The sequence below is a fragment of the Paroedura picta genome, chromosome 16, assembly GCF_049243985.1.
Source record: "Paroedura picta isolate Pp20150507F chromosome 16, Ppicta_v3.0, whole genome shotgun sequence".
Classification (NCBI taxonomy): Eukaryota; Metazoa; Chordata; class Lepidosauria; order Squamata; family Gekkonidae; genus Paroedura; species Paroedura picta.
This window is the reverse complement of record NC_135384.1, coordinates 15323672-15347860: the sequence shown is the minus strand read 5'-3', so window position 1 is coordinate 15347860 and position 24189 is coordinate 15323672. Positions and strand designations below refer to the sequence as shown.

General features: G+C 41.6%; 3 protein-coding genes and 1 long non-coding RNA gene across 4 annotated transcripts; all 4 read left to right on the top strand.

Annotated features, from left to right (window-relative positions):
• Positions 1-934: 934 nt before the first annotated feature.
• On the top strand, positions 935-4525 carry LOC143826351 (uncharacterized). The gene is made up of 3 exons (XR_013227049.1): positions 935-991; positions 1170-1241; positions 4312-4525. It is a non-coding gene; the product is annotated as an uncharacterized LOC143826351 (long non-coding RNA).
• A 147-nt stretch (positions 4526-4672) lies between these two features.
• On the top strand, positions 4673-5689 carry LOC143825470 (olfactory receptor 10C1-like). Its single transcript, XM_077313500.1, has one exon. It carries the CDS (start codon positions 4673-4675, stop codon positions 5687-5689), a length of 1017 nt encoding a protein of 338 aa, XP_077169615.1.
• Positions 5690-7641: 1952 nt separating this feature from the next.
• Positions 7642-18728, top strand: LOC143825468 (vomeronasal type-2 receptor 26-like). The gene is made up of 7 exons (XM_077313499.1): positions 7642-7853; positions 8439-8730; positions 10568-11419; positions 13156-13269; positions 13826-13975; positions 16485-16614; positions 17827-18728. The coding sequence occupies exons 1-7, from the start codon at positions 7642-7644 to the stop codon at positions 18726-18728; spliced, it is 2652 nt and encodes an 883-aa protein (XP_077169614.1).
• Positions 18729-21286: 2558 nt separating this feature from the next.
• LOC143825755 (olfactory receptor 10C1-like) lies at positions 21287-22225 on the top strand. Its single transcript, XM_077314052.1, has one exon. It carries the CDS (start codon positions 21293-21295, stop codon positions 22223-22225), a length of 933 nt encoding a protein of 310 aa, XP_077170167.1. The 5' UTR covers positions 21287-21292.
• The last annotated feature ends 1964 nt before the right edge of the window (positions 22226-24189 follow it).

Below are 24189 nucleotides of genomic sequence, written 5' to 3'. Positions count from 1 at the left end.
GTAGTTTAATAAAGAGAGGTTCAGCCAAGGCTTATGAGCAAGAATCCTTCCTTGAATCATAAGTGAAAGTGTGATGGGGTTCCATGAATCCTTCCGGGGAGAGGCAAGTAATAAATCTAAACAAACAAACAGAGGTAGTAGTAGTAGTAGTAGTAGTAGTAGTAGTAGTAGTAGTAGTAGTAGTAGTAGTAGTAATATGTCTTGGGAGTCTTTTGCCGAGGGACGTCGCCACCAACGCCACTGCCACCACCTGAGCCCCTGTTCCACTTGCTTTCCCGCCAGCACCCCTGACTTCCCGCTGCCCGGAGTTCCACTCCGAGGGGGAGCCCCAGCCATGGCGGCCGCTGGAGAACACCAAAGGTGAGCCAGCGGCAGAGTGACAGGGCAGCCCCCAAAGCAGCAGTTGGGAAGGAGGATGAGGAGTAGCCGCAGCCCGGTACCAACTGATCCACGGACCGGTGGTTGGGGACCACTGGCTTAGATCCAAGATTTTGTATATTTTATGGAAAAATGGGATATAGATCAGATTTTCATTAGATAGTTGCTGAATGGACAGTGCTCAGGGGATTTTAAGGAAGAGTCCAAAAACCTGAGATACATTGGAATAAACAATGCTTTGTTAATGGATAAATGATTTCAGCCATTTAGAACTATTTTTCTTCATACCAGATATTATTTTCACCTTGTTTAAAAAAACAAGTATTGAGCATTTAAAAAGAAAACAGGGAAAGCTTTTAATATGACACTAAAATGAATGGTTCATTCTCTGAAAGACAACTCATACTTTCCCCATGCCATACATTTGGGCAATCCCTTTGGAAATACATGACTAATGAATACCCTAGGTACAATTATATTTGGAATGTTTTTTTGTTTGTTTTAATGGGTACAAATGATCTAGCAATCACATATAAAATTGCTTGTAAGATATACTCTTTGGTAATAACAAAGGACAGACAAGTTGCACTGAAACATACTGGCTAAATGAAGGGTAAGTGGGACATACTGTATCATGAGCAGTGAGGTTGAAGAAATATTTATTTCTATACTCAGAAAGTTGAGCATCATATAGAAGAAGCTGTCCAGAACCTTTGGACTGATTTAAGAATAGGTAATCATTTTATGTCCATCTCTACAGTGTTAATTTATTAACTTATTATTCTTTCTAGAGAATCAGATGCCATAAGTTGAACATCATGTAGAAGAAGCTGTCCAGAACCTCTGTACTGATTTAAGAATAGGTAATAATTTTGTGTCCACACCTACAGTGTTAATTTGTTAACTTATTCTTCTTTCTAGAGAATCAGATGCCATCTCTTAATACCTTGTCATGCATTTCTCAGAAGTATTGTGTGATTGAAGGATTGTTTCCATGTGTGTAGTATAATGTAGTCTAATTATATTTTTTATGCTCAACTGAAATGCTCCTGAAGATAGCTGAAATCAATTTTATGGGAACGTACTTGAAATCAGTTTCCCAAGGTCCCCTAAGCTTTTAATAGTTCAAGAAGGTAGTTGTGTTGGTCATTAGTAGAAGATCTTTTGAGTCCAATATCCCTTAAGAGAGTCAGCTTGGTGTAGTGCTTAGGAGTGTGAAATTTCGAATCTGGTGAGCCAGGTTTGAGTCCATGCTCCCCCACCTGCAGCCAGCTGGGTGACACTGGGCTCTCCAGAGCACTAATAAAGCTGTTTTGACCAAGCAGTAATAACAGGGCCCTCTCAACCTCGCCTACCTCACAGGGTGTCTGTTGTGAGGAGAGGAAAGGGAAGGCAACTGTAAGCTGCTTTGAGACTCCTTCTGGTAGAGAAAAGTGGCATATAAGAACCAACTCTTCTTCTTCTTTTAAGCTATCACCAGGCATAGGAAGGTATAGGTGTCATGAACCAAGGCTACCCTTTTACAGGAGAGAACTAAACTGAGACAATTTTCTTAGAAAAAGCTTCAGAGTTTTGATTTGCATGAGGGCATTTTGGGCTGGAATGAGACGTGACACAGTTATTGGCTATAAACATGGCCACAGCTTTATTACCTCCCCACAGAAGGGTTGGTGCAGCATGGGAGAGGGGGCCTGACCTAGCAGTCAGAGGACTGCACCAAAACCCATGTCTTCCCGAGGTGCTCTGGGGATCCACACCATTCCCAGATGGGAGAGCAGATCACCTTGCCTCCTGCTCTACAGGAGGTGACCTATGTGGGAGGAGCCACAAGGTGCCTGCCTGCTTTGGTTGCCCCTCAGGCTACCTGGCAACAAGCCCCTGGCCTCCCATCTCGTATTGTGGCACTGAACCCCAAGGAGTCCAATCACCTACCAGACTCACTGCCAACAGGCTCCATCCCATGCAAAACCAGCAGCTGTGATGAAATATTAACCATGAAACATCCACCGCAGACACAGCCTAGAAGCTGTTTACACATCACATAAGGTGGGAGGGAGGGAAGCTGCTCCACAGCAAGCTGGGCGAAGAGGCTGGGACCCATGTCCATGTTGCCTTTATAGGTGTTGTGGGTCCCGCCTGCCTCTTTACGCTGTGCATGCTGCATAAGTGCAGCACACCCTGCGTGGGCCAGGACATGGTTGCATCCGCCTCCAGCCTGCGCTCCGTCATGTGTACCAGCGGTGCAGTGGATTCCTTCATGAAGGACATTCTCTTTTTCCTGGGAGCCAGCTACCTGCAAGCTGTGAGCCCAGCCAGGAGGTAGGGGAGCAGGAAGGAAAGCACAGGGAAACAAGAGACATCTCATTGGCTCTTGGGACTTTGGTTCACCTCTTAGTGGAATACATAATGTGAAGTGGGTAATAATATGATTTGGCATTCACACAGTGTTATCTGTTGCTTGTTATGGAGTGGGTAATGATATGACAGAGTTTTGAGAGTCCTGCTCCCTTTCAACAGGCTTTCTTAGCATGATCATTTCTACTGGAATCTGTCACTTCATCCAAATGAAGAAATTAAGCTTACTTCCAAGCTAAAATTAAGACAAATAATATATGTGGAACTCATTTGTTCATTTTCTTGACGCATTGGCATAAGGAAGGGCTTTAGTGAGTAGATGCATTATATAAATGACTACGGGTAAAGCCCATTGTATCCAGAAATTCAAGGGGTGCTAGAGCTTGGGGTTGGGAAGAGGAAGGGGATGGTTGTCTTGCATGCAAGGGCATGGAGATAAAGGAGTGTTTCGGCAGGTAGTGGTACCGTGGTGGCAAGTGGTAGCATGGTAGTGGTGACATGGATGTGAAGAAAGTGTGAGGGAGGTGGGGCTGAGAGATCTCTGAGAGAACTGGGAATGGTCCGCAGTCACCTAGCAGGCCTCAGGTATCCCAGAGCAGTTTATAATCGCCTTCCCTTCCTCTCCCCATAACAGACACCCCGTGAGGGAGGTGGGCCTGAGAGAGGTGGGCCTCCAGTTTACAGGCTACCTTTCTTTAACTGTTACCCCAAAATGGCTCTCAGAAACAAATGCTAGAGTCGCTCTTTTCCCTCCCCCAGCTGTTTTGTCCTGTCAAAATAGGTCCAACACTAAAATATTTTGCAAGGAATCTTCAAGTCACCCCAACCGAAGGAATTTCTCCTCTGAATTCCTACAGCACACAGAGGCCGGGCTTTAAAAGGCTCTCTCTCTGATTGGCTGACTCTCCTTTCCCCACTTTCTCATTGGGTCTGGTTGCCATCTGTTGCAGGGAGACTCACAAAGACCGTTTATGCACTGGAGGTTTCATGCTGGGTTGCAGGCTGGAGTTTTAGTCGTGGCAGGTGGTCCCACCTCTTCCTGCACCCACACGGGGGAGCATTTGGCCCAGTGCACCTCATCTGCCCACTATTTGTGTTCCGGCACGAGAGCTGGGGCAGTAAAGTGCCCAGTGCATAAACGGTCTAAGACCAGCTTCCAAGGTTTTAAAGACTACTTCAAGCTTCTTAAGGTCACACTGAGGTTGGACCATTTTTATTCTGTAGAGCTCACTTCTTTGGGTGGCTCCTCGCTGAGCAGACCTTCTGTGTAGGAGACATGAAAAAATTAGACCCCAGCAAGTTCAAGGGGTCGTGAAGGACCAAAAGTCCATATTTTAAAATTATAATAGAAATAAATTAGAATGGTGGTGGCATTCTTGGACCTTTCCCTCCCCCTGTTTATTACTCTCGCAACCCGCTTCTCAAGTACAGAATCATAGAATCATAGAATAATAGAGTTGGGAGAGACCTCATGGGTCATCCAGACCAACCCCCTGCATTATGCAGGACACTCACATCCCTATCACTCATCAGTTGTATCACCAAACAACACTATATCATGCTTCTGTTGTCTTACAGGTTAAAGATTTGCCTCAACTATGATGTGAAATGGAGGCAATGAAATCTTTCCTCAACTTCATCAGGAATGCTACTATTCTAGATGTCAATTAAAAGTCCATGAGATGTTTTTTGTTGCTCTGTCATCTTTTGTTTAAAAGAGAGGGAAAACACCTTCTTCTTTGTCATATGGAGTCATGATGTCACTCTGTGCTGTATTGTTAAGAATTTCTAGACCATTGTTTCTTTTTGAGGGTTGCCCATTTGTAATGGATTTAATTTTGTTCTCATCCCTTGAGCACCTTTGGCTGTAAAGGTAGCATATAATTAATTAAACAAAACAAGAACAAAAACTGGTTATAGTGAGTGATATGTTGTTTAGATGGAGAGTAACTCAGACAGAACTCTTGATGTACATGAGGGCAAAGGCATAAAAGAGGGTGAATATAATACTGAGAAATTATTTTTGGGCAACAAAAATGCTACAGGTTCATCTGTGTTCATCCTGGTGGGTTTTGCAGAGGCTCACAAATTCCATTCATTAATCTTTGCAGTTTTGATGACTTTATACATACTCACCATCATGACAAATGTGCTGATTATCATAATCCTAAAATCTGATCCTATCTTTAACTCACCTATGTACTTCTTTCTAATGCACTTGGCTGGCTTAGAGGCCTTCTACATGACTGTTATCATCCCCAAATTATTGGAAAATTTAATGGTTGAGCCTACATATATCTCCTATCTAGGGTGTGCCCTGCAGATGTTCTTCTTCCTGTTTTTTGGAGTTGCTGAAAGTTTTCTAATGGCTACAATGGCAATTGATCGGTACTTTGCAATATGTCACCCTTTGCGCTACACAACAATTATAAGCAAAAATGTCTGTTTGGTGATGGTGGCTGGGCCATATTTATGTGGGACTGCAGTTGGAATGATCCATACTGTAGACACATTTTCTGGGAAATTCTGCAGCTTTGTTATTAATCACTTCTTCTGTGAGGTACAACCACTGTTGGAACTACTCTGTGGAGACACTTATTCAAATGAAGTCCTCATCATGGGAGTGGCTATTTTTGCTATCACTCTACCATTCTCAATGATTATCCTATCTTATATTGGCATTATCTCCACCATATGTAGCCTGCCATCTTCAGAGAGCAAGTATAAAGCCTTTTCCACTTGTTCCTCACATTTGATAGTGGTAATTCTCTTTTATGGCACATGTAGTGCCACGTATTTAAGACCCAAATCTAGTTACTCTCCTTCATTGGACAAGATCTTGTCATTTTCTTATAGCATTGTAACGCCACTATTAAATCCAATCATCTACAGTATAAGAAATAAAGAAATCAAGGGAGCTGTGCGAAAGCTGTTGAAGAAAAGCATGTCACAGTGACTGTAACAAAAGATGAGAGGATGGGTGGATACAAGATTTAATATATTTACACAATAAATTTAAAAAACTGCCTCACATTTTTGGTTTAGATTCTTCACTATAAACAATATGGCAGGTGAAATTGAGGGAATTATGTAAACTGGTGTCCTCAAGCAATATCTGTGAAAAACTGAAATGTTGCATGGGAGGGACTGTGGCTCTGTGAGACAGGGAGAAGCCATGGCTCAGTGGCAGAGCATCTGCTTGGCATGCTTCTACTTGTTGGCTTGTCTGCTTCATTCAGCTCCCAATAGGGAGATTGTTAGATACAAATTTGGCCAGTTTGGGCCCAAGTACTTGGATGAAAAAAAGGTTTTATTTCTCCTTGCAGATGAACACCCAGTAGTCTCCAATATGTTTTCTCTTTTCACCTTAGCTGCCAAGAAAATACCTGGACAATACGCATTATTGACCTTCAGTATTTGAGCATATGAGAAATCCTCTTTTTAGCATTACACTGAGTCTAGGCATTCTGGTATGGGGTTTAAAGCTGTCTTAGGAATTTGGGAACTTTGAGGAATTTCTCTGTGTTCATTCCGGAAATGTGCAATTACTTAATTTTAAAACTTGGTTCTTCAATATTGGCTCTAAACTTTAATTGATCAATCCAGTTGTCATTCCATTGACTATTTATGAGTGCAAATGCCCAGCTGGGGTAGAAGCTTGATTAAACCATTTTATTAAATTAAGTGGGAAACATCCCTTCCATGAAGGATATAAACATCATGAATTTCTTCTTCATTGGCTGACCACAACAAAAGTGACAAAAAAATTACTGCTAGCAATGAGTTTTCCACTGAAATCAATGGGAATGAATATAATAGTTACATATACATCATCAGCTATTGCACACATGTCCCCTTTTCAAACAATGGAAGTTACACTGATAATTTTCTAAGAACCTTTTCTACTTTCACACGGCATTCTATGATCTTAGGCTATATTTCAGTTAGATTGATACAGAAGTAGTGGCATTAAGCTTTAGTATCTGGCTGTCCCCAAATTGTTAGAGGACTAGTATGCTTCATGATGAACTCTCAGGACATCTTGCCATTCAGACTTAGCTTCATTTTATTTGCCATTGTAACCATCCTAATATGCATGGTGTTTTACAGTATGAATGAATAATCTATAATTTGAGATAAGGAAGAAAAAATTGAACACAATTGGATCTTTCAGAAGAAAAATAGTGAGAATGAAGAGTGCTGGACAGAGATGGAGGGATGACTAATAATAATACAAGACCCAAGAGGGTGAGTCTATAGGAAGGAGGGTGAGCAGAGCATGAACCTTTTTTTGTCTTACCAAGCAGGCAGTGTTGAAGAGACATGTGTGTTTGTGTGTGTGTGTGGGGGGGAGGTTATAATGGGGAAAGTGGCATGACCTTATCCTTATAGGGGACTGAATATGAAGAGGAAAAGAGAGAGGAAAGTAGTTAAAATGCATGTACACTTCAAAATGTCCCACAATAGTCACTCATAGTTTGCCTATTAACCCACCAAGGATGCAAGGTCTTTCTACACACCAAGTGTTATCCTGTTGTAATAAAGCAGAGAAAGTCAAAAAGGAGAAAAGCTATAGGGTGGTGATTATCTTTCCTGTAATTATCTGGTGAGATTATCATCAAGTCTCCTCCATGGGAAAGCCCTGGGGATCTTCAGAAGAACCATCAGAATCATAAGTCATATACCAAAACAAGTAATTTCTGAAACCTGAAAGGGATTGACATAATCTATGAGTTTATAAATACTGAAACCTGCACAGAGTCAGAAAGTGGAAGGGATCTGTTAATATGGAGTTGAATAAAACCAAGAATTGTGGGTGGAAGAGAATAGATTACATATTGAGAGCTGCGACAGCTATGGGGAATGCATGAAGATTTCAAATGATGAAATAGATTTCATTGACCAAAGATGCTGCTGCTGCTGCTCTTTCTTCTGTTCCTGCCTCAAGCTGTCAGCAAGAACTTGAAGAGGTTTTGTCAAGCAACCACTCACCGATACCACGATGATTATTTAACACCAGGAAATCATGTTATCGGTGCAATATCATCCCTGCGTATTGCTGCTAGCCCAGAAGAGACATTCAAGTCATTGCCCTGTAGTTTCAATGAATATATATACCAGTAAGTGTATGTGTATGCTGTTTCAATGAAGTACAGGTTTTCAGATTTTTCATTTCATTGTCACAGCGCTGATGTCTCAGTGTAATGGCCAGTATTATTAATGCTCAACACTTTTGCCCACAGCATGCAAACCCTTTGGACACATAGAGACTGTTGCACCTGCTGCACAAAGATTAGGAGCTTCACCATGTTACTAGTTAGGAATTCAATATATGTTTATAACATCTGGTTAGACCCTGCCAGGTTTTTCACTCAATCTTGACTGGTTTCCTCTTAACTGCAGACTCGGTTCCAAATTATTTTTTTGTCCACACAGGTACCATTATCCCCAGCATGGTTGTGGTTTGTGTGTGTCATTTACTCTGTACCATATCTGAATTTTGCCTTAGGGTTTGTATTCATTCATTTTCTGCCAACAGAGGAGCTGGATGGGTCCAGTCCTGTCATTCAAGTTATCCAATTTAATCTTGTGTTTCATCTTTAGCAGTTTTTCTTTTACTAACTCAGAACTTTGAGTATTGGGATGGGAGCTGGGGAAAGGCTGTAAATATAAACAGATCCACAGAATCTTTACTTCCATTATAGACTGGTGAGGAAGAATTATCAGCATGTCCTCGCCTTCATTTTTACGATTGATGAGATCAACAAGGATCCAGACCTCTTACCTAATGTCACACTGGGCTTCCGGCTATATGATAGCCTCTTACAAGGAAGATCAAATTATGATATCACTCTATCTCTACTATCCACCCCAAAAGAAAGCTTCCCTAATTTTGTTTGTGAAAGGCAATACAAGATGTCAGCTGTTGTTGGAGGACTTGGTTCTGAAGCTTCTGTCCAGATGGCTACCATATTTGATCTCTACAAGATCCCTCAGGTAGAGATGTATGTTTTTAAATTCCCTGCACAAAAGGACAATTGGTCCCCGATGCACCATACTTCAGCTCAAACAATGTACATTAGTCTACATTTTGTCAGGTTGTCACGTGTAGTAGATGAGCCATTAGCATTATCTAATCTTAGTTGGGGGGGATTCTTCTAACTTTGCTTGGTGAAATAATTGTATATGGATTCATAAAAAAATGGGTGGGGGGCAATGGAATGCCTTGGACCCTCAGGTCTTATAGATAGCACTGAACTTGGAGCCATTTTCCCAGTCCCCAAAAATGGCCAGAAAGATCATTGTTTGACAGTTAGCATCATTTGTTCAAAGGAAGGTAAGACACATCATTTAAAAATGCACTGTGCTGAGGACCATTGATGTACTGATACAGTTAAAAGGGCTACAGGTATATGGTGTGGAGTAGGTGGACCATAATGTGTTTTCATAAAAGAAGAAAAGCTGTTTTTATATACCCCACTTTTCACTACTGGAAGAAATCCAAAAGCAGCTTACAAACACCTTTCCTCTCCCCACAATAGAGACCCTTTGAGGTAGGTGGGACTGCGAGAGCTCTAAATGAACTTCCTGTGAGAAAAGCACTGTGACTAGCCCAAGTTTACCAAGTTGGTTGCATGTAGAGGAATGAGGAAGCAAATCTGATTTTCCAGATTAGAGTCCACCATGCTGGATTTCAAAGAGTGGAAGAAAAACAGAATTAAGGGAAGGTATATTTATTGATTTCTTATTCCAAGAGGAGGAGATGGTTTGTTCCCTATATAAAGGTAAAGGTATCCCCTGTGCAAGCACTGGGTCATGTCTGACCCTTGGGGTGACGCCCTCTAGCGTTTTCATGGCAGACTCAATACAGGGTGGTTTGCCAGTGCCTTCCCCAGTCATTACCGTTTACCCCCCAGCAAGCTGGGTAATTTTACCGACCTCGGAAGGATGGAAGGCTGAGTCAACCTTGAACCGGCTGCTGGGATTGAACTCCCAGCCTCATGGGCAGACAGCTTCATTTCTGCTGCCTTAACACTCTGTGCCACAAGAAGCTCATATTTGTGCCCTATATATTAATAATCAAATTTATAAACCCAGAGATTTGACCATGTTTAACCAAGCCAAGAATGACACCCCTGCCTGGGATGAGGTCAGAGTTTTGCTGGGCGGTCAAAAAAAGACTAGCAAAATTTGTGGTAGGGTACGAGCCTGGTGGAATACTCTGCTTGAATAGATCAGGGCTCTCCTAATGTTAAACAATTCTGGATGTCCTGCAACACAGAGCTGTTCCACCAGGCCTATAGTTGAGGCCAGGGAAGAACATCTTAGATGCTGACCTCCTTAACCCATCTGCCAATAAAAATCCCTCCAAGTTCTGACCAACTCTCAGAAAGGTTCAAATCATTTGTAATGAGTGTTTTTTTAAAATGTTATAATATTTTAAATGCTTAATTTATTATTGTTTTAAAGTTTGCTGTTAGCTACCCAGAACCGAGCAGGGAAGGGTGGGATACAAATAAAATGTTTATTTCTTTAAGAAAACACTTGGATAAGCATTATAACACTTCTGATAATCACACTGGGGTTTCTGGTTTAAGACATGCCTTGCTTATCTGATAACAACTTTCTTATATTTCTGTTATTTAATGCTGAAAGAAAGACGCTTCAGGGACTGATGTAATTGAAATTCTGAAGTCCAAGCATAGCAATGAACATTAGCCACTACTGAGTAGACATACTTCCCATTATATAGTATTGGAGTAATGCTTCAACTTTTTTTAAAGAACATGAGTTTTGTCAAATAAGTAAATATCACACTGATGTTTCTCCATAGCTCACTTATGCTCACCCGTCACTGAGTAATAAAATTGAGTTTCCCTTTTTTTACCAAATGGTTCCAAATACAGTGGCTCAGTTGAACGGAATAGTGGAGTTAATAAGATATTTCAGATGGACATGGATTGGCCTTCTTGTTTCGGATGACGACAGTGGACAAGAGTTTGCGCAGACTTTTACACCTTTGCTCAATAGGCATGACATCTGTGTTGCCTTCACAAAGAAGGCCCCAATGATTTTTCTCAAGTCTTTTAGTGGATTCACCAAGAACATCTTTTCAAGTGGAGACATTTTAGCAACCCTGTTTGCAACAAAAGCAAATGTTATCGTGACGTATGGAGACACATATTCCATGCAAGGTTTACTGATGATGCTATACTCGCATGAAATAGGTGCAAAGCGATATATACAGAAGAAGATCTGGATCACAACAGCCCAGTGGGACTTATCTTCAAGGATAATACAAGGAGATTGGACTGCCAGGTTTTTCCATGGTGCCTTGTCTCTAGCAAACCACGGAAATGATGTGCCTGGTTTTCAGAGCTTCCTCCGAGCATTTAAGCTTTACCAACACCCAACTATTTTAATACAACAATTTTGGTATTCTGTATTTCCCTGTAGAAGCTCCAATTTTCATATTTCCGCACCAAATTTAAGAATATGTACAGGAGAGGAAAAGCTGGAGAGTCTGGAAGAGGACGTATTTGAAATGCACATGTCTAGGCAGAGCTACGGCATCTATAATGCAGTCTATGCCTTTGCACATGCTTTACATGCTGCTTACTTACTCAGATCCCGAACTATGATGAAAAACCCTAAGCTGGAATTTCACACAAAGCAGCCATGGGAGGTAATGTTTCACTTTTCTTTCTCAGCACTGTGTCAGTGAGATGAACCCCAGCACAGTTAACAAATACCAAAAACATGTACTTTGACATAGTTTACCTCTAAAAGCTTACTTCATGCTATCATTCACCAGAAAATCTCTTTCTTGCTATGCATACACTATTGCATTTGATCAGTTACCTTAGCTCTCTTCCCTATGGCTTTTTTTTTTGGGGGGGGGAGCGTTAAAAGATCATTGTGGGATTTCAGAAAATAGAATGTGTGCTTCATTTATATAGTGTTAAATATGTAGAGGAAAGCAAGTAGTCAAAGCTGGGGAGATTTGTGGAGATTAATACAATTATAACAGAAGAGGGTAAAACCAAGGACCCATCCTAAATTCCCTGGAAACTATGCAAGACGAAAATGTAGATCAAAACAAGATGGCTGATACATTGTTGAATTTCAGTAGCAAGTCGAAAACAAGCAATGGCAATGTAAACAATCCAAATAATGAGAGGTGTGTGGAGATGTGAAGGCCCAAGAAAAACAACAACACCAGTGGGAAAATGGTGTGTGTGTGTTTTGTTTTCTTTTTTTTCTGAGGGAAAAATGGGGAAGTTGAAGGAGTAATGGAGGAAAAGCCTCCTATGAAATATTTTCTTTTAGAATGAACGTGATGCTTGAAAGATGGGCATATACAGCTCTTAAATGCCTGATGTGTTCCTTTACCTAGAAGAATAACTAATCTTTATGAGGGGAATAAGCAGAGCATTTACTACTTTTGTTGTCCTTTCAACTCTTCTATTGATCACCCTTTCAGTTTTAACACATATACACCCAGACTGGGTAAGAAGTACCTTATTGTTCTCCCTTGCTGGAGAGGGAAACATATTGGAGGAAGGTAGGGCAGAAACTATGCCAAACAGAAAAATTCTGAAATTTCCATTGAGAACTGAACTCTAACCAGTAGCCATCAAAGGAAGAAGACAGCATCTAATTGGAACTACATCTAGCTGTGTGAATATTATTATTGTTCCTTTGTATGACCCATTTTTGGAACCAATAATATATTTTATGTTATTCAACATAAAGCTTGTGTTTTTTTTAAATTTAACTCCTAATTTTTCTATTATTTCAGATAGCAAAATTTAAGATACATATGTGAAGGTTTTTTCTTAAGTATTTGCATGTTTCTTAGTAGAAAACAAAGAATTTACAAATTTAAATTCCATACATCTGTCAAGTATTGCTATTTCATAAGCAAAGCTGGTTTTAAGTTGTACTTTTTTGTTATTCAAGCAATAAAATTAGTTTAGGTTTGATAGGACACTTAGAATAGCATATGTCTCCATTTTCCCACCTCATCCATTCCCCTCCCAATTATTTCTTTTAATTTATCTTCAAAATGTCTGGAAATTTTATATCTCTAGGGGTGAATCTGCATCCCTTTGGCTTCCCTGGGAAGCTAGGTCAAATAGAATAAGCAATTTATTTATTATTTACTTCAAAGTTCTCCCTAAAAGAAACTAAACTCACTTACAACATTCTCCTCGCAAACAACCCCATGAATTAAGATAAAAGTCTACAACTAGCCCAGGCTTCCATGGCAGATCGGGAATTCAAAATTGACCCGTGCATATCGTAGTTTGGCACTCTGACAACTATACCATGCTGGTAATCCATTATTGATAAATAAGTAAATAATCAGAATATATCCAGCACTTGGAATTTTATGGCATCCCTGATTATAAACTGAAGAATGTCATGGCGATCATGGAACTTCTTCCTTCAAGTCAACTGAATTTCAGTTATATATGGTATGGTACGGTACGGTGCAGTGCGATATGGTACAGTACGGTACGTTATGGTACGGTATGGCATGGTGCGGCATAGCAGGTACAGTATAGTATAGCATAGTATTGTACAGTACAGTATAGAATAGTAACAGCAGTGAGATTACATGAAAAAAGCAAGGTGTATATGAATACCATGGGCAACTGGGGGGGAGGATTTCAGGCAATTGGCATGAATTTCTGTAATCCTTCACTCATGGATCCTTAGAAAAGCCTGCCCAGAAATGGCTATGTTCCCCTGAGAATCAACGAGCATAGGTTCTGGAGATGATTAAATTATTCCCTGGGAACATATTTCTATGCTTCAAGCTACTCTGTACATAAAAGCACAGAAAAAAAATATTCAGGAAGATTGTCTGTAATAATCATGTCATTATATCACAATAGAGAATGTGAACAGAAGAATTTCAAGCGTGGTTTCTCATTGATCAGACTAAATTTTGGGCCTGAAGATCTGGTCATTAAATTTCATCATCATCCCTTAAGATAAACCTAGTAAATATGTACTGGTGTGTGACATACTTGTAACTCTTTGCCCTGTTTTGTAGATTCTGAGGTTTTGTCTTCCTATTTAGCTCCACCCATTTTTGCAAAAACTCAATTTCAACAACAGTATTGGGGAGGAGGTCTATTTCAATGAATACCAGGAATGGCCTATTGGGTATGACATTCTAAACTGGGTCAATTTCCCCAATAAGTCCTTCATCCCCATCACAGTTGGAAGGGTGAGTCATTGGGCTGTGTCTGAGCACAAGATTACTATCCAGAGTGATGTCATTACATGGCCCAGAAGATTCAATCAGGTGGGTCTCTCAGATTTTAGCATCTTTACTGTTATCTTTTAAACTAACCACTGGATGAAACATATATGAAATTGTTATTCAATATGGTTTAACTGCATAGCAGGGAGGCAGGCTGTGGGACAGAATGAAGACTTAACACACTCAGGGTTTGGCAAGAAAATGGCCATAGCTTTATTTTTATACACATTGAGTGAAGGTGCCAACAAGGCAGGATCCAGCCATCTTGTGGCCAGCAGACCACAACAAAGCCCCCACACCAGCAGCCAAACCACCCAGAAAACTTCCGCAACATGTGTGTTCTGGTGATTGGGGCACCTGTGGGCATCTGCCTCTACTAGGGCCTCATCATGTCAACTGTGACTTTTCACTACACAATTATTATCATTAACACACACACAATACCTTTATTGGCATAAAGCAGATTAGCAATATAGTCAAGATACAGCAGTCAGTTTAACTTAAAAGACTGAAGACAGAAATTCAGCCATAATAAAAGTGACACCGGCATCCTTATCACTCAATAAAAATTGGCAGATCAGGTCTTTTGAATTTCAGTATAAAAGGTATAATATGCCTTCGTTGGACAATAAACAAGGGATGGTGTCAGGAGAATTTGATTTACAAGGGCATAGTCTATTTTTGAATGGAATCTTGACAAATCTCCCTTGTAATACATTGGATGGAAAGGAGTTGAGCCAAGCAAGCAAAAACGTTCTACAATAGAGGAGATTTGCCAAGTTATAGAAATAAACCGGCATTATCCCATGCTTCACTTGGGGACCAAGAGCACAAGGAGAGCAAATTGCCAGAACAGTAGGATGGATTTTTTGAAATTCCTGATCAAGGAGCCTTTGCTTAATTTGGCACATAATGGAAGATTCATTCAGAGATAAGATGTAATCTTAGTCAGTTCCAATTTGTAGGAGTGTAGTCAGGATGGTAGAGAACCATTTATATTTAAAAGAGTCTCTCAGTAAACAGGCCAATAGACTATCTAACTGAACCCTAAAATGCAGTTTTAGCCAATATTTGAAGGTGAAAATCCAATTTGGAATTTCCAAAATTTGCTGGGAAAAGGCAGATTGTAACCTTTCCAAGTTTTTGTTTAAAGCTGAGATCTGCAGAGGAATACCATATAAAATTTTGGGAAGAATTTGTTAGTCAAACACACGACAGACAGCTGGGACAAACTGATTACATTTAAGTAAATAAAAACGGTTTAGATTGGTAATGGAACAGCCAGCAAAATAATCCTATTTCTATGTTTGGTCCAGTGCAAATTATATTGGAATATGATTCCTAAGTATTTGAACCATTTGACCTGCTTGATTTTATGACCACCAATACACCAGTTTGAGGGAGACTACTTCTGTGCAAAGATCATCACTTTGGTTTTTTCGAAGTTAATCAATGTCATTGAGTTAGCAATATTCATAAAAAGCATTCAGATATCTGTTCAGACCAATTCTGGAATAGGAAAGCAAAATGGTGTCATCAGCATATAGAAGAAGTGGGATTGGCAATTTATCTAGGTTGGGTGGGTGACCATTTATGAGTCTTAGGGTTTTTGGAAGATCGTGTAAAAAAAGGTTAAATAAATGAGGAGCAAGGATGCAGCCTTGTTTAACTCCTCTTAGGATAGGGATTTGATTAGTTAAATGGTCCTTTTCAGTAAATTTAACCTGAAAGGTATTTTTGAAATGGAGGTTCATTAGAAGTAGTAATAGGCATGAATCAATATTAAGGTCTTGCAATTTTCTCCATAGTTAACACCTGGAGATAGTGCCAAATGCACCCTTGAGATCAACAAAAGCTGCATAGAATTTCCTCCTACCTGTATGAAGATATTTGTCTGCAAGAGAATAAAAGGTTAAGCAGTGCTCTAAAGTGGAACAATTTTTAGTAAAACCAATTTGTTCAGGACCTATTAGGTCATTTGAAGTCACCCAATCTAGCAGTTTAAGTTCTAGATGTTTGGAATACATTTTCCTGGCAATAGATAGAAGACTAATTGGACAGTAGTATTCAGAAGAGCTGGAACCACCTTTTTTGTAAATAGGCACAATGACTGAGTTAAGCCAGGATTCAGGGAATATTCCCAATTGGTTGATAGCTGTAAAAAGGACAGCCAGGAGTTTTATCCACTAGTTAGAGTTTAGTTTAAATAGCTCAGCTGGTAGTCCATCGAGGCCTGGAGATTTGCCTAGTTTTAGTTCTTGGTTATCATTAACAGTTTAGGTGTTGCAACCTGAAGACAGAAACTAAACCTTTGACAGTATCTGTCACTGACTTACACAAATCCCCTCATCACACAGAAATCTGTCACTGACTTACACAAATCCCCTCATCACACAGAAATCTGTATCCAAAAGTGGACAAGAATATCCTATTTATGACTCAATTCAACCAGATTTCTTTGTATTGTGATTAGACATTACCCCATTCCCTGTGCACTGAGAGATGCCATCCAGGATACAGCAGAAAAGTGCATGAGAAACAAAATTCATCTTGCTGCTATGACTGTTCCCAGTGCCCAGAAGGGACAATTTCAAACCAGATAGGTATGAATCTGTCTAGCCAATATTTTCATATATTAAACAAAATAATGTTTCCATCTGACTGTCCATCCATGACAGGAATAACTCCTCAAAAAATAAATACAAGTGTCTCAACATTGAATACTGGCTTCAGGAGTATGGTGGGATTTGGAGAAGAAGAAGAAAATTTACTTTTTATGCCTCACTACCTAAAGGAGTCTTAAAGTGGCTAGACATTACCTTCCCTCCTTTCCCCCACAACAGATACCCTGTGAGGTAGGTGTGGCTGAGAGAACTCTGATAGACCTGTTCTGTGAAAACAGCTCTAACAGGATTGTGACTGGCTCAAGGTCACCCAGCTGGCTGCATGTGGAGGAGCAGAGAATAAAACTCAGATCACCAGATTAGAAGCCAATCCTCTTAGCCACTGCACCAAGCTGGCTAGGTAGAGTGCTAGACATGATGGTGGCTCCCTATGGTATGGTTCTCTCCTCTATGCTTTTTAACATATTTATGCGTCCTCTGGCAAAGCTGGCATGGGGATTTGGGATGGGCTGTCATCAATATGCGATGACATTGAGCTATCTCCTGATGGACGGCCATCTGGACTTCCTCCTAGAATCATTCACCAGATGTATGGAAGCTATTGCTGGATGGTTAGAGCAGAGCCACCTGAAACTCAACCCCTCCAAGACGGAGGTCCTGAGGCTGGGTGACAGAGGGTTGGGACAGGAAGCGTGCTTAACCACCTTGGCTGGGAAGCAACTTACATGATCCATGCAACAGTCACCTCCAAATAGATTTCTGTAACTCAGTCACATAGGCCACCTTGGCATTGATTCAGAAATTGCAGCTGGTGCAGAATGCAGCTGCTAGGGTCCTCACAGGGACATCTTGAGGGGCACATATCCAGCCGGTGCTGAGGCAGCTATATTGGTTGCCAGTTGCTGCCCGGATCCAGTTCAAGGTTCTGGTTTTGAACTTCAAGGCCCTTCATGGTCTGGGTCCCACATATCTTTCACCCTCTGTCTCTCACAGGATTTATGCTCTGTGAGCACTAACATTTTGGTCAATCCCAGCCCCATGGAGGCATGCCTGGCTTCAACCAGCACCAGGGCCTTCTCAGTCCTGGCCCCTACCTGGTGAAATGAGCTCCTGGAGGAGATGTTGGATTGTTGGAAGGGTTTACCCAACTGCATTTTAAGCTGTATATATCTGCCTTCCTTTTTCTTTCAGATGCATATCAATGTGTCAGGTGCCCAGAAGATGAGCATCCAAGCAAGAACCGAATCATATGTATTCCTAAAGTCATAACTTTTCTTGCTTATGATGAACCATTAGGAATCAGTTTGGCTACTGCTTCTCTCACCTTTTCCCTACTCACCATAATGGTGCTGGGAACCTTTGTTAAAAACCAAAGCACACCTATTGTCAAAGCCAACAACCGAGATCTTACTTACCTCCTCCTAATTTCCCTCTTGCTCTGTTTTGCTTGCACATTCTTATTCATTGGACAACCAAACAAGGTGACCTGCCTTCTTCGGCAAGCTGCTTTTGGCAATGCATTTTCTTTTGTACTTTCCTGTGTGTTGGCCAAAACCATCACTGTGGTTCTGGCATTCATGGCCACATGTCCAGGAAACAGAACAAGAAAATGGCTGGGGAAAAGTCTGACTAATTACATTATCCTTATTTCCTCTCTGATTCAAGTTGGCATCTGTACTCTCTGGCTTAGTACTTCTCCACCGTTCCCAAACCTTGACAAGTTCTCTAAGTCTGGACAAGTCATAGTTGAATGCAATGAGGGCTCAGTTACCATGTTTTATATTGTCTTGGGATACATGGGCTTTCAGGCCAATGTGAGCTTCATGGCAGCCTTTCTAGCTAGAAAACTGCCTGACACTTTCAATGAAGCCAAGTTCATCACGTTCAGCATGTTGTTGTTCTGCAGTGTCTGGATCTCCTTTGTTCCGGCTTACCTGAGCACCAAGGGGAAATACACGGTGGCTGTGGAGATCTTCTCTATGTTGGCTTCCAGTGCTGGGTTGCTAAGTTTCATTTTTGCCCCTAAAATGTTCATCATTTTGCTGAGGCCAGGCATAAACACCAGAGATAAATACTTCAAGAAGAAAAGATAACACCGAATAACACAGTGACACTGTTCTGTAAGGATGTCCATTTCTTACTGTGAATTAATAGGACTGAAAACAGTATGGCATATCCCAGTAATGATATCCCATTGTTTAGCAGCATATTTCCACAGCTTTTGAAATTTCCATGGAAGCCAATGGGTCTATCTAACTGTGCTCTATCTAGAATTAAATATATAATTGCTGCAGTATTTCTAGGCAAAATAAGAAGTTCTTGCCAATCTTGTGCATGACCTTGTGACTTCTAAATGAGTTTACCACAGTGCACTGTATGTGGGCTGTCTTTACAGTATCTGAAGACAATGGTGAAGCCTAACACTGACTAGAGAGGGTCATAAAGGCCATATCATTCCAGGGTTTTTTCCTACCAGGAAAATAGTGCCCCCTACCTACAAAAGTTCCCAGGTTTCTTCTGTGCCCTTTAAAGCCATGTGAATAATGGGACCAACTACTGCCATAGGAAATTATTATATTCATCATTTTGAGAGTGGAGCTTGAGGAGTTCAGGGTTTGAGGAGAGGAAGCAGCTCAGAGAGGTATAACTCCAAGACAGTCCTCCTCCAGAGTTGCCATTTTCCTCAGGGGAACTTATTGCTGTTATTTGGATATCCATTGTCATTTCAGGAGATCAGGAGATCCCATTTGGTGGTTAACAAACAATTTCTTGTTTTCGACTATGTGTTACTTTGGAACCCTAGATCAGTTGCATTGTTCACTGAGGTTTATGTAGAGTCTCAGCAGAGTTTTATATCATCTCTTTGATTGACCATGAGAAATCCCAACAAGGGGCTTCGCTTACTTGATGGAGACTGAGGTGTGGGAGGATGATTGTAGCCCTTGGTCAAATGACCCCACCTAGGTTTTCTGTCCTGCACCAATTTTGAACAAGAGGGCAGGGGGTGGTCATTCTAGCCTGATAATCTTTTTTATTTCTGGTGCTCCTCGTCCAAAAGATCCTGAGAAGTGAATGTTTGAGTTTTGTGAGAGGCACAGTGGAGAAATTGGTCATTTGCATGTAGAAAAGCCATGCACCTAACACAGTGGCAGATGCCCTGCAGAACTTTGGAGAGTTTGTTGCAAGGTAGGCTGTGCAATTCTCAGATTATTCATTTTAGGGGACTTCAATGTCCACACAGAAAAAGCTGACTACTTGCAGAGTGAAGACCTAGTGTCAGCCATGGCAACACTAGGACTCTCCCAAATAGTTCCTGTGTCCCACACATCAGTCAAGGAAATGTCAATTCCTCGAGGTGACCAAGCGAAAGAAAAAGGAAATCTTGTGGCTAATTAATAAATGTGTTTTCACAATCCAGTAAATGGTTCCCTTGTGATATCTATTGAAAACAATGTAATCATGCATTAATCAGACGTATCAAAACAGGGTCCAAGATAAGGGCCCGCTTTCAACAGGAATGCTTCCCCAGAGATTACATCTCATAAATAATAATTGTAACTACAAGAATGCTGTATGTCCAAAATTATTATCACTGATTCCATTATATTTCAGACAGAGGGCGTGGGGCTGGGGGAGGGGGTGGGGGCCTCCCACACCCAGCCGCCTGCCCGCTAGCACACACTGTATTTGGCCTACAGAGGGCCTTAAATATAGTCTCATAATCAACTTCCAGATCAGAACATATTAGAGTTATCAACAAAACAAACATAGCAATGGGGTCACACCACAAGGCTTATTCTCTAAGAATTTCCCACACTGGATTTGGCAACTCCAGCTTAGTCAGTGACTTGCCCAACCCACCCTGCAAGTTTCCTTGGCAGAGTAAGGGTTTAAACCTGGGTCTCCAGCTCTAGTTCTAATGAAGACACCTATATTACATTCTTCTGTTCACGTAGAAAACTCCTTTGGATTTGCCTCAATATGATTAGCAAAACAAAGTGCTATTGCTCACTGAGGATTCAGTCTCATGGGTGGCTGCAGGAGTTATTAAAATACCGTAATTCCTGCCCTGACTCAGTCTACTGTGAAAGAGCCAAAGACATCATCAACCATTATTTCAGAGGTAGGAAAGATTTAAATATATAAACTATGATCCCACACTTTGGTGTAGTGGTTAAGAGTGGTGACTTCTCATCAGGGAAGCCAGATTTAATTCCCTGCTCCTACAAATACAGCCCGCTGGGTGATCTTGAACTAGAGGATGCTTAAGGGCTGATGCTTTAGGATGCTTAGGGCTGATCCTGCGTTGAGCAGGGAGTTGGACTAGATGGCCTGTATGGCCCCTTCCAACTCTATGATTCTGTGATTCTAGTCAGAGTCCAGTTAGAGCTGTTCTCACAGAGCAGTTTATCTCAGAGTTCTCTCAGTCTCATCTACCTCACAGGGTGATTGTCGTGGCGAGATGATGGGAAGGCAAATTTAATCTACTTTGAGATTTCTTCAGGTAGTGAAAACCAGGGTATAAAAACCAAATCTCCTTTTTCTAGATTGAAAAGAATACGAATGGTTTGTCTTTCTACATTTATTTTCAGAAATATCGTCATACGTTTCCATCTTTTATGAAACCAACCAATCAAAGCATGCGAAAGAAGAAATCATGGAAAATGTCACCTCAGTGAAGACTTTTATTTTACTCGGCTTCTCGAATGCCCCCAAATGGCGGATTCTCTTCTTTGTCATCTTCTTGTGCATTTACATCGCCACAGTACTTGGCAATCTCCTCATTATTGTTATTGGTATTGTTGACTCTGCCCTCGCCACTCCTATGTACTTTTTCCTCAGAATCTTGTCTTTTATAGAGATCTGCTACACTTCTGTCACCATTCCCGAATTGCTGGATAATATTCTTTCCCTGGATAAAAACATCTCCTTACGTGCCTGTGCCACTCAAATGTATTTCTTCCTTCTATTTGCATGCACGGAGAGCTGCCTCCTAGCCTTCATGGCCTATGATCGCTACGTTGCTATATGTAATCCTCTGCGTTACCCCGTCATCATGAGAAAGAGGGTGTGTGTTCAGCTTGCTGCCCTGTCCTGGAGCTGCGGCAGCTTAGTGGCTGTGGGTCACACCACCTTCATTTTCACCCTTCCTTTTTGTGAATCCAATGTCATCAACCACTTCTTCTGTGAAATCCAGCCAGTGTTAGAGCTGGTGTGTGGAGACACTTATTGGAATGAAGTCCAAATCATTGGAGCAGCTGCGGGTGTGATCCTGCTGCCCTTCATGCTGATCCTCTTGTCCTATTCCCAAATCATCGCCACCATCCTCAGGATGAAATCAGCCAAAAGCCGACAGAAGGCTTTCTCCACCTGCTCCGCACACCTCATTGTGGTCTCATTATTCTATGGCACAGGCATTTTCGTATGCATACGCCCCAAATCAACTTACTCTCTGAATGTGGACAAATTCCTCTCTCTTTTCTATTCAGTTATTACTCCGATATTGAACCCTATTATCTACAGTCTTAGAAACAAAGACGTTATAGGGGCTCTCAAGAGAACAGTGTTAAAGTTAAGGCCTTCAAAATGATAAATATTTAAGAGAGAGAGGGAGTTCCAGGATATCCTTACTATTCAACTGGTCTTACCTGCAGTGTGATGCAGGACAAATTTTTGCCATTATGGCCGGAGAAGATGTCCTTTTTTTTTTTTAGTTGCTGGACTATGCCTAGGTTAAATAGGTCCTTGAGAAAAGGATATTAAACAGTGAAAGTAACCTTGACATAAGCAGAATTAGGAACCCTCAATTTGATTTAAGTACCCCTGATGGGATAACAAAGAAATCATATTTGATTAGCAGGGTGGCAATTCTGTCAATGAAGTCTTGACAAGCTTTTTTCGCTTCAATGTGGCCGTGCCCAATTTTATTATAACACCCTCCACTGGGCTGGCCTTTAACAGTATATAGTCTGACCCCTCAGCCGTCGGGCTGCTTACCCCAAGTGTCCATAGACGCCTTAGGAGCCTCTCCATCCTAGCCAGGAGAGCAGGTCCTCCATGTAAGGAATCCCCCAATTGGAAGTGACCTTATGGAGGCACACCAGGCATCCACCTCGCCTTGGGCCCCATGGGTAACTTAGGTATGAGCCCCTGGCCACCCAACTGGGTAGGCCACGCTCAATCTTAGCTGATCTTGTTAAGGAGACCCCCAACCATCAGGGAGTCCAGTACACAGACTGGGCTACCTGCCAACAGGCTCTTATCATGCCTAAATTGACTGCGACAGAGAACACACAACAGGAAAGTGTAACCAATCTATTTACAAAGGGGAGGGATGGAAGCTGCTTAGCTGCCAGGAGTTGAAAATGGTGAGGACCAGTATACGTAGTCCTTTTAAAGGCGCATGAATGCACCCACCTCTGCATATTGCCAGTGGCATTCTCTTGTGTGGCTCGTCTTTTCTTCAGACCGCCCCCCAAATAATCAATGGCCCACGCGTTAAGTCCACAACCGCTAATTGTTTACAGAATTTTAATTGAAGGTGATTTTTTTTACCCATTTAATGTACAATACACCACCCTCTGCTGTTCTTGAGGCTAAATTTAATGGATCCTTCCAGAAAAATAGTGTATGTAGAATGGGAACTCAAGAATCTTTAGAACATATTTTCTTTGACTGCTGGTTCCACCATAATATATGATACTAGCTTCAAAGCCCATTCCTAAGAATGGGCCTTGAAAGGGCCCCCTCCCCTGGCCCCTGGCCAGGCAGCTTAAGGTGGCTTTGGGCTGCAGCTCACAGCTGGATCAAGTGGGGTGGGCGGAGGCTGACCTGCTTGCTAGCAGGCCCAGGACAGAGCTCCTTAGCAGGCAGTCAGCAGGCTGGGAGGCCCTCGTTAGCTGGCCCAGCCTAGCAGCCCAAGAGGCCTTGATTAGCAGGCTCTCCACCATGACCATTTGCCCAGGGCCCTCTCCCCTTACCTGCTGCTGGCTCCAGGCACTGAGGTGTGTCTGAGAGCAAAGAGTCTAGAGTCCAGGGATGGAGGACGGGAGCTGCAGGGGCAGGGCCATTCAGGGCTTTGCTGGCTACACCCTGATTGACCCTATTCCATCTTGGACGTCCCACCCCCCAGGCTGTTTCACAAATATATAGAGGAGCCATGGATAAGGAGGTTTTATCAAAATGGGCAATATTTTGTATTAACTCATAATGTTGTAATTCAGATTGTATTGCATAGTCTATTTCATGTCTAATATTGTATGATAGACTTTTTAATTGCTGTATTTGTTTTTTTTAATTTGGTAAATAAACACTATAATTCTGCTCTCCTCAAGACATTTGTTAGGAGTTTTATAAAATGTTGCTTCCCCATTCCTGACAGCCCTTTCTTACCATAGGCAAGCGCCCATTTGCTGGACTGGGACTACATGGCTCCGCATCAAACCTCCACTTATACCCAAAATTTTCTAGGCCAGGAAAGCCGGATCACCATCACAAGGTATTCTGGAGTGCCAGTAGCCATGCTGGCGTAGGAGGAGGGTGATAGAAGAAGAA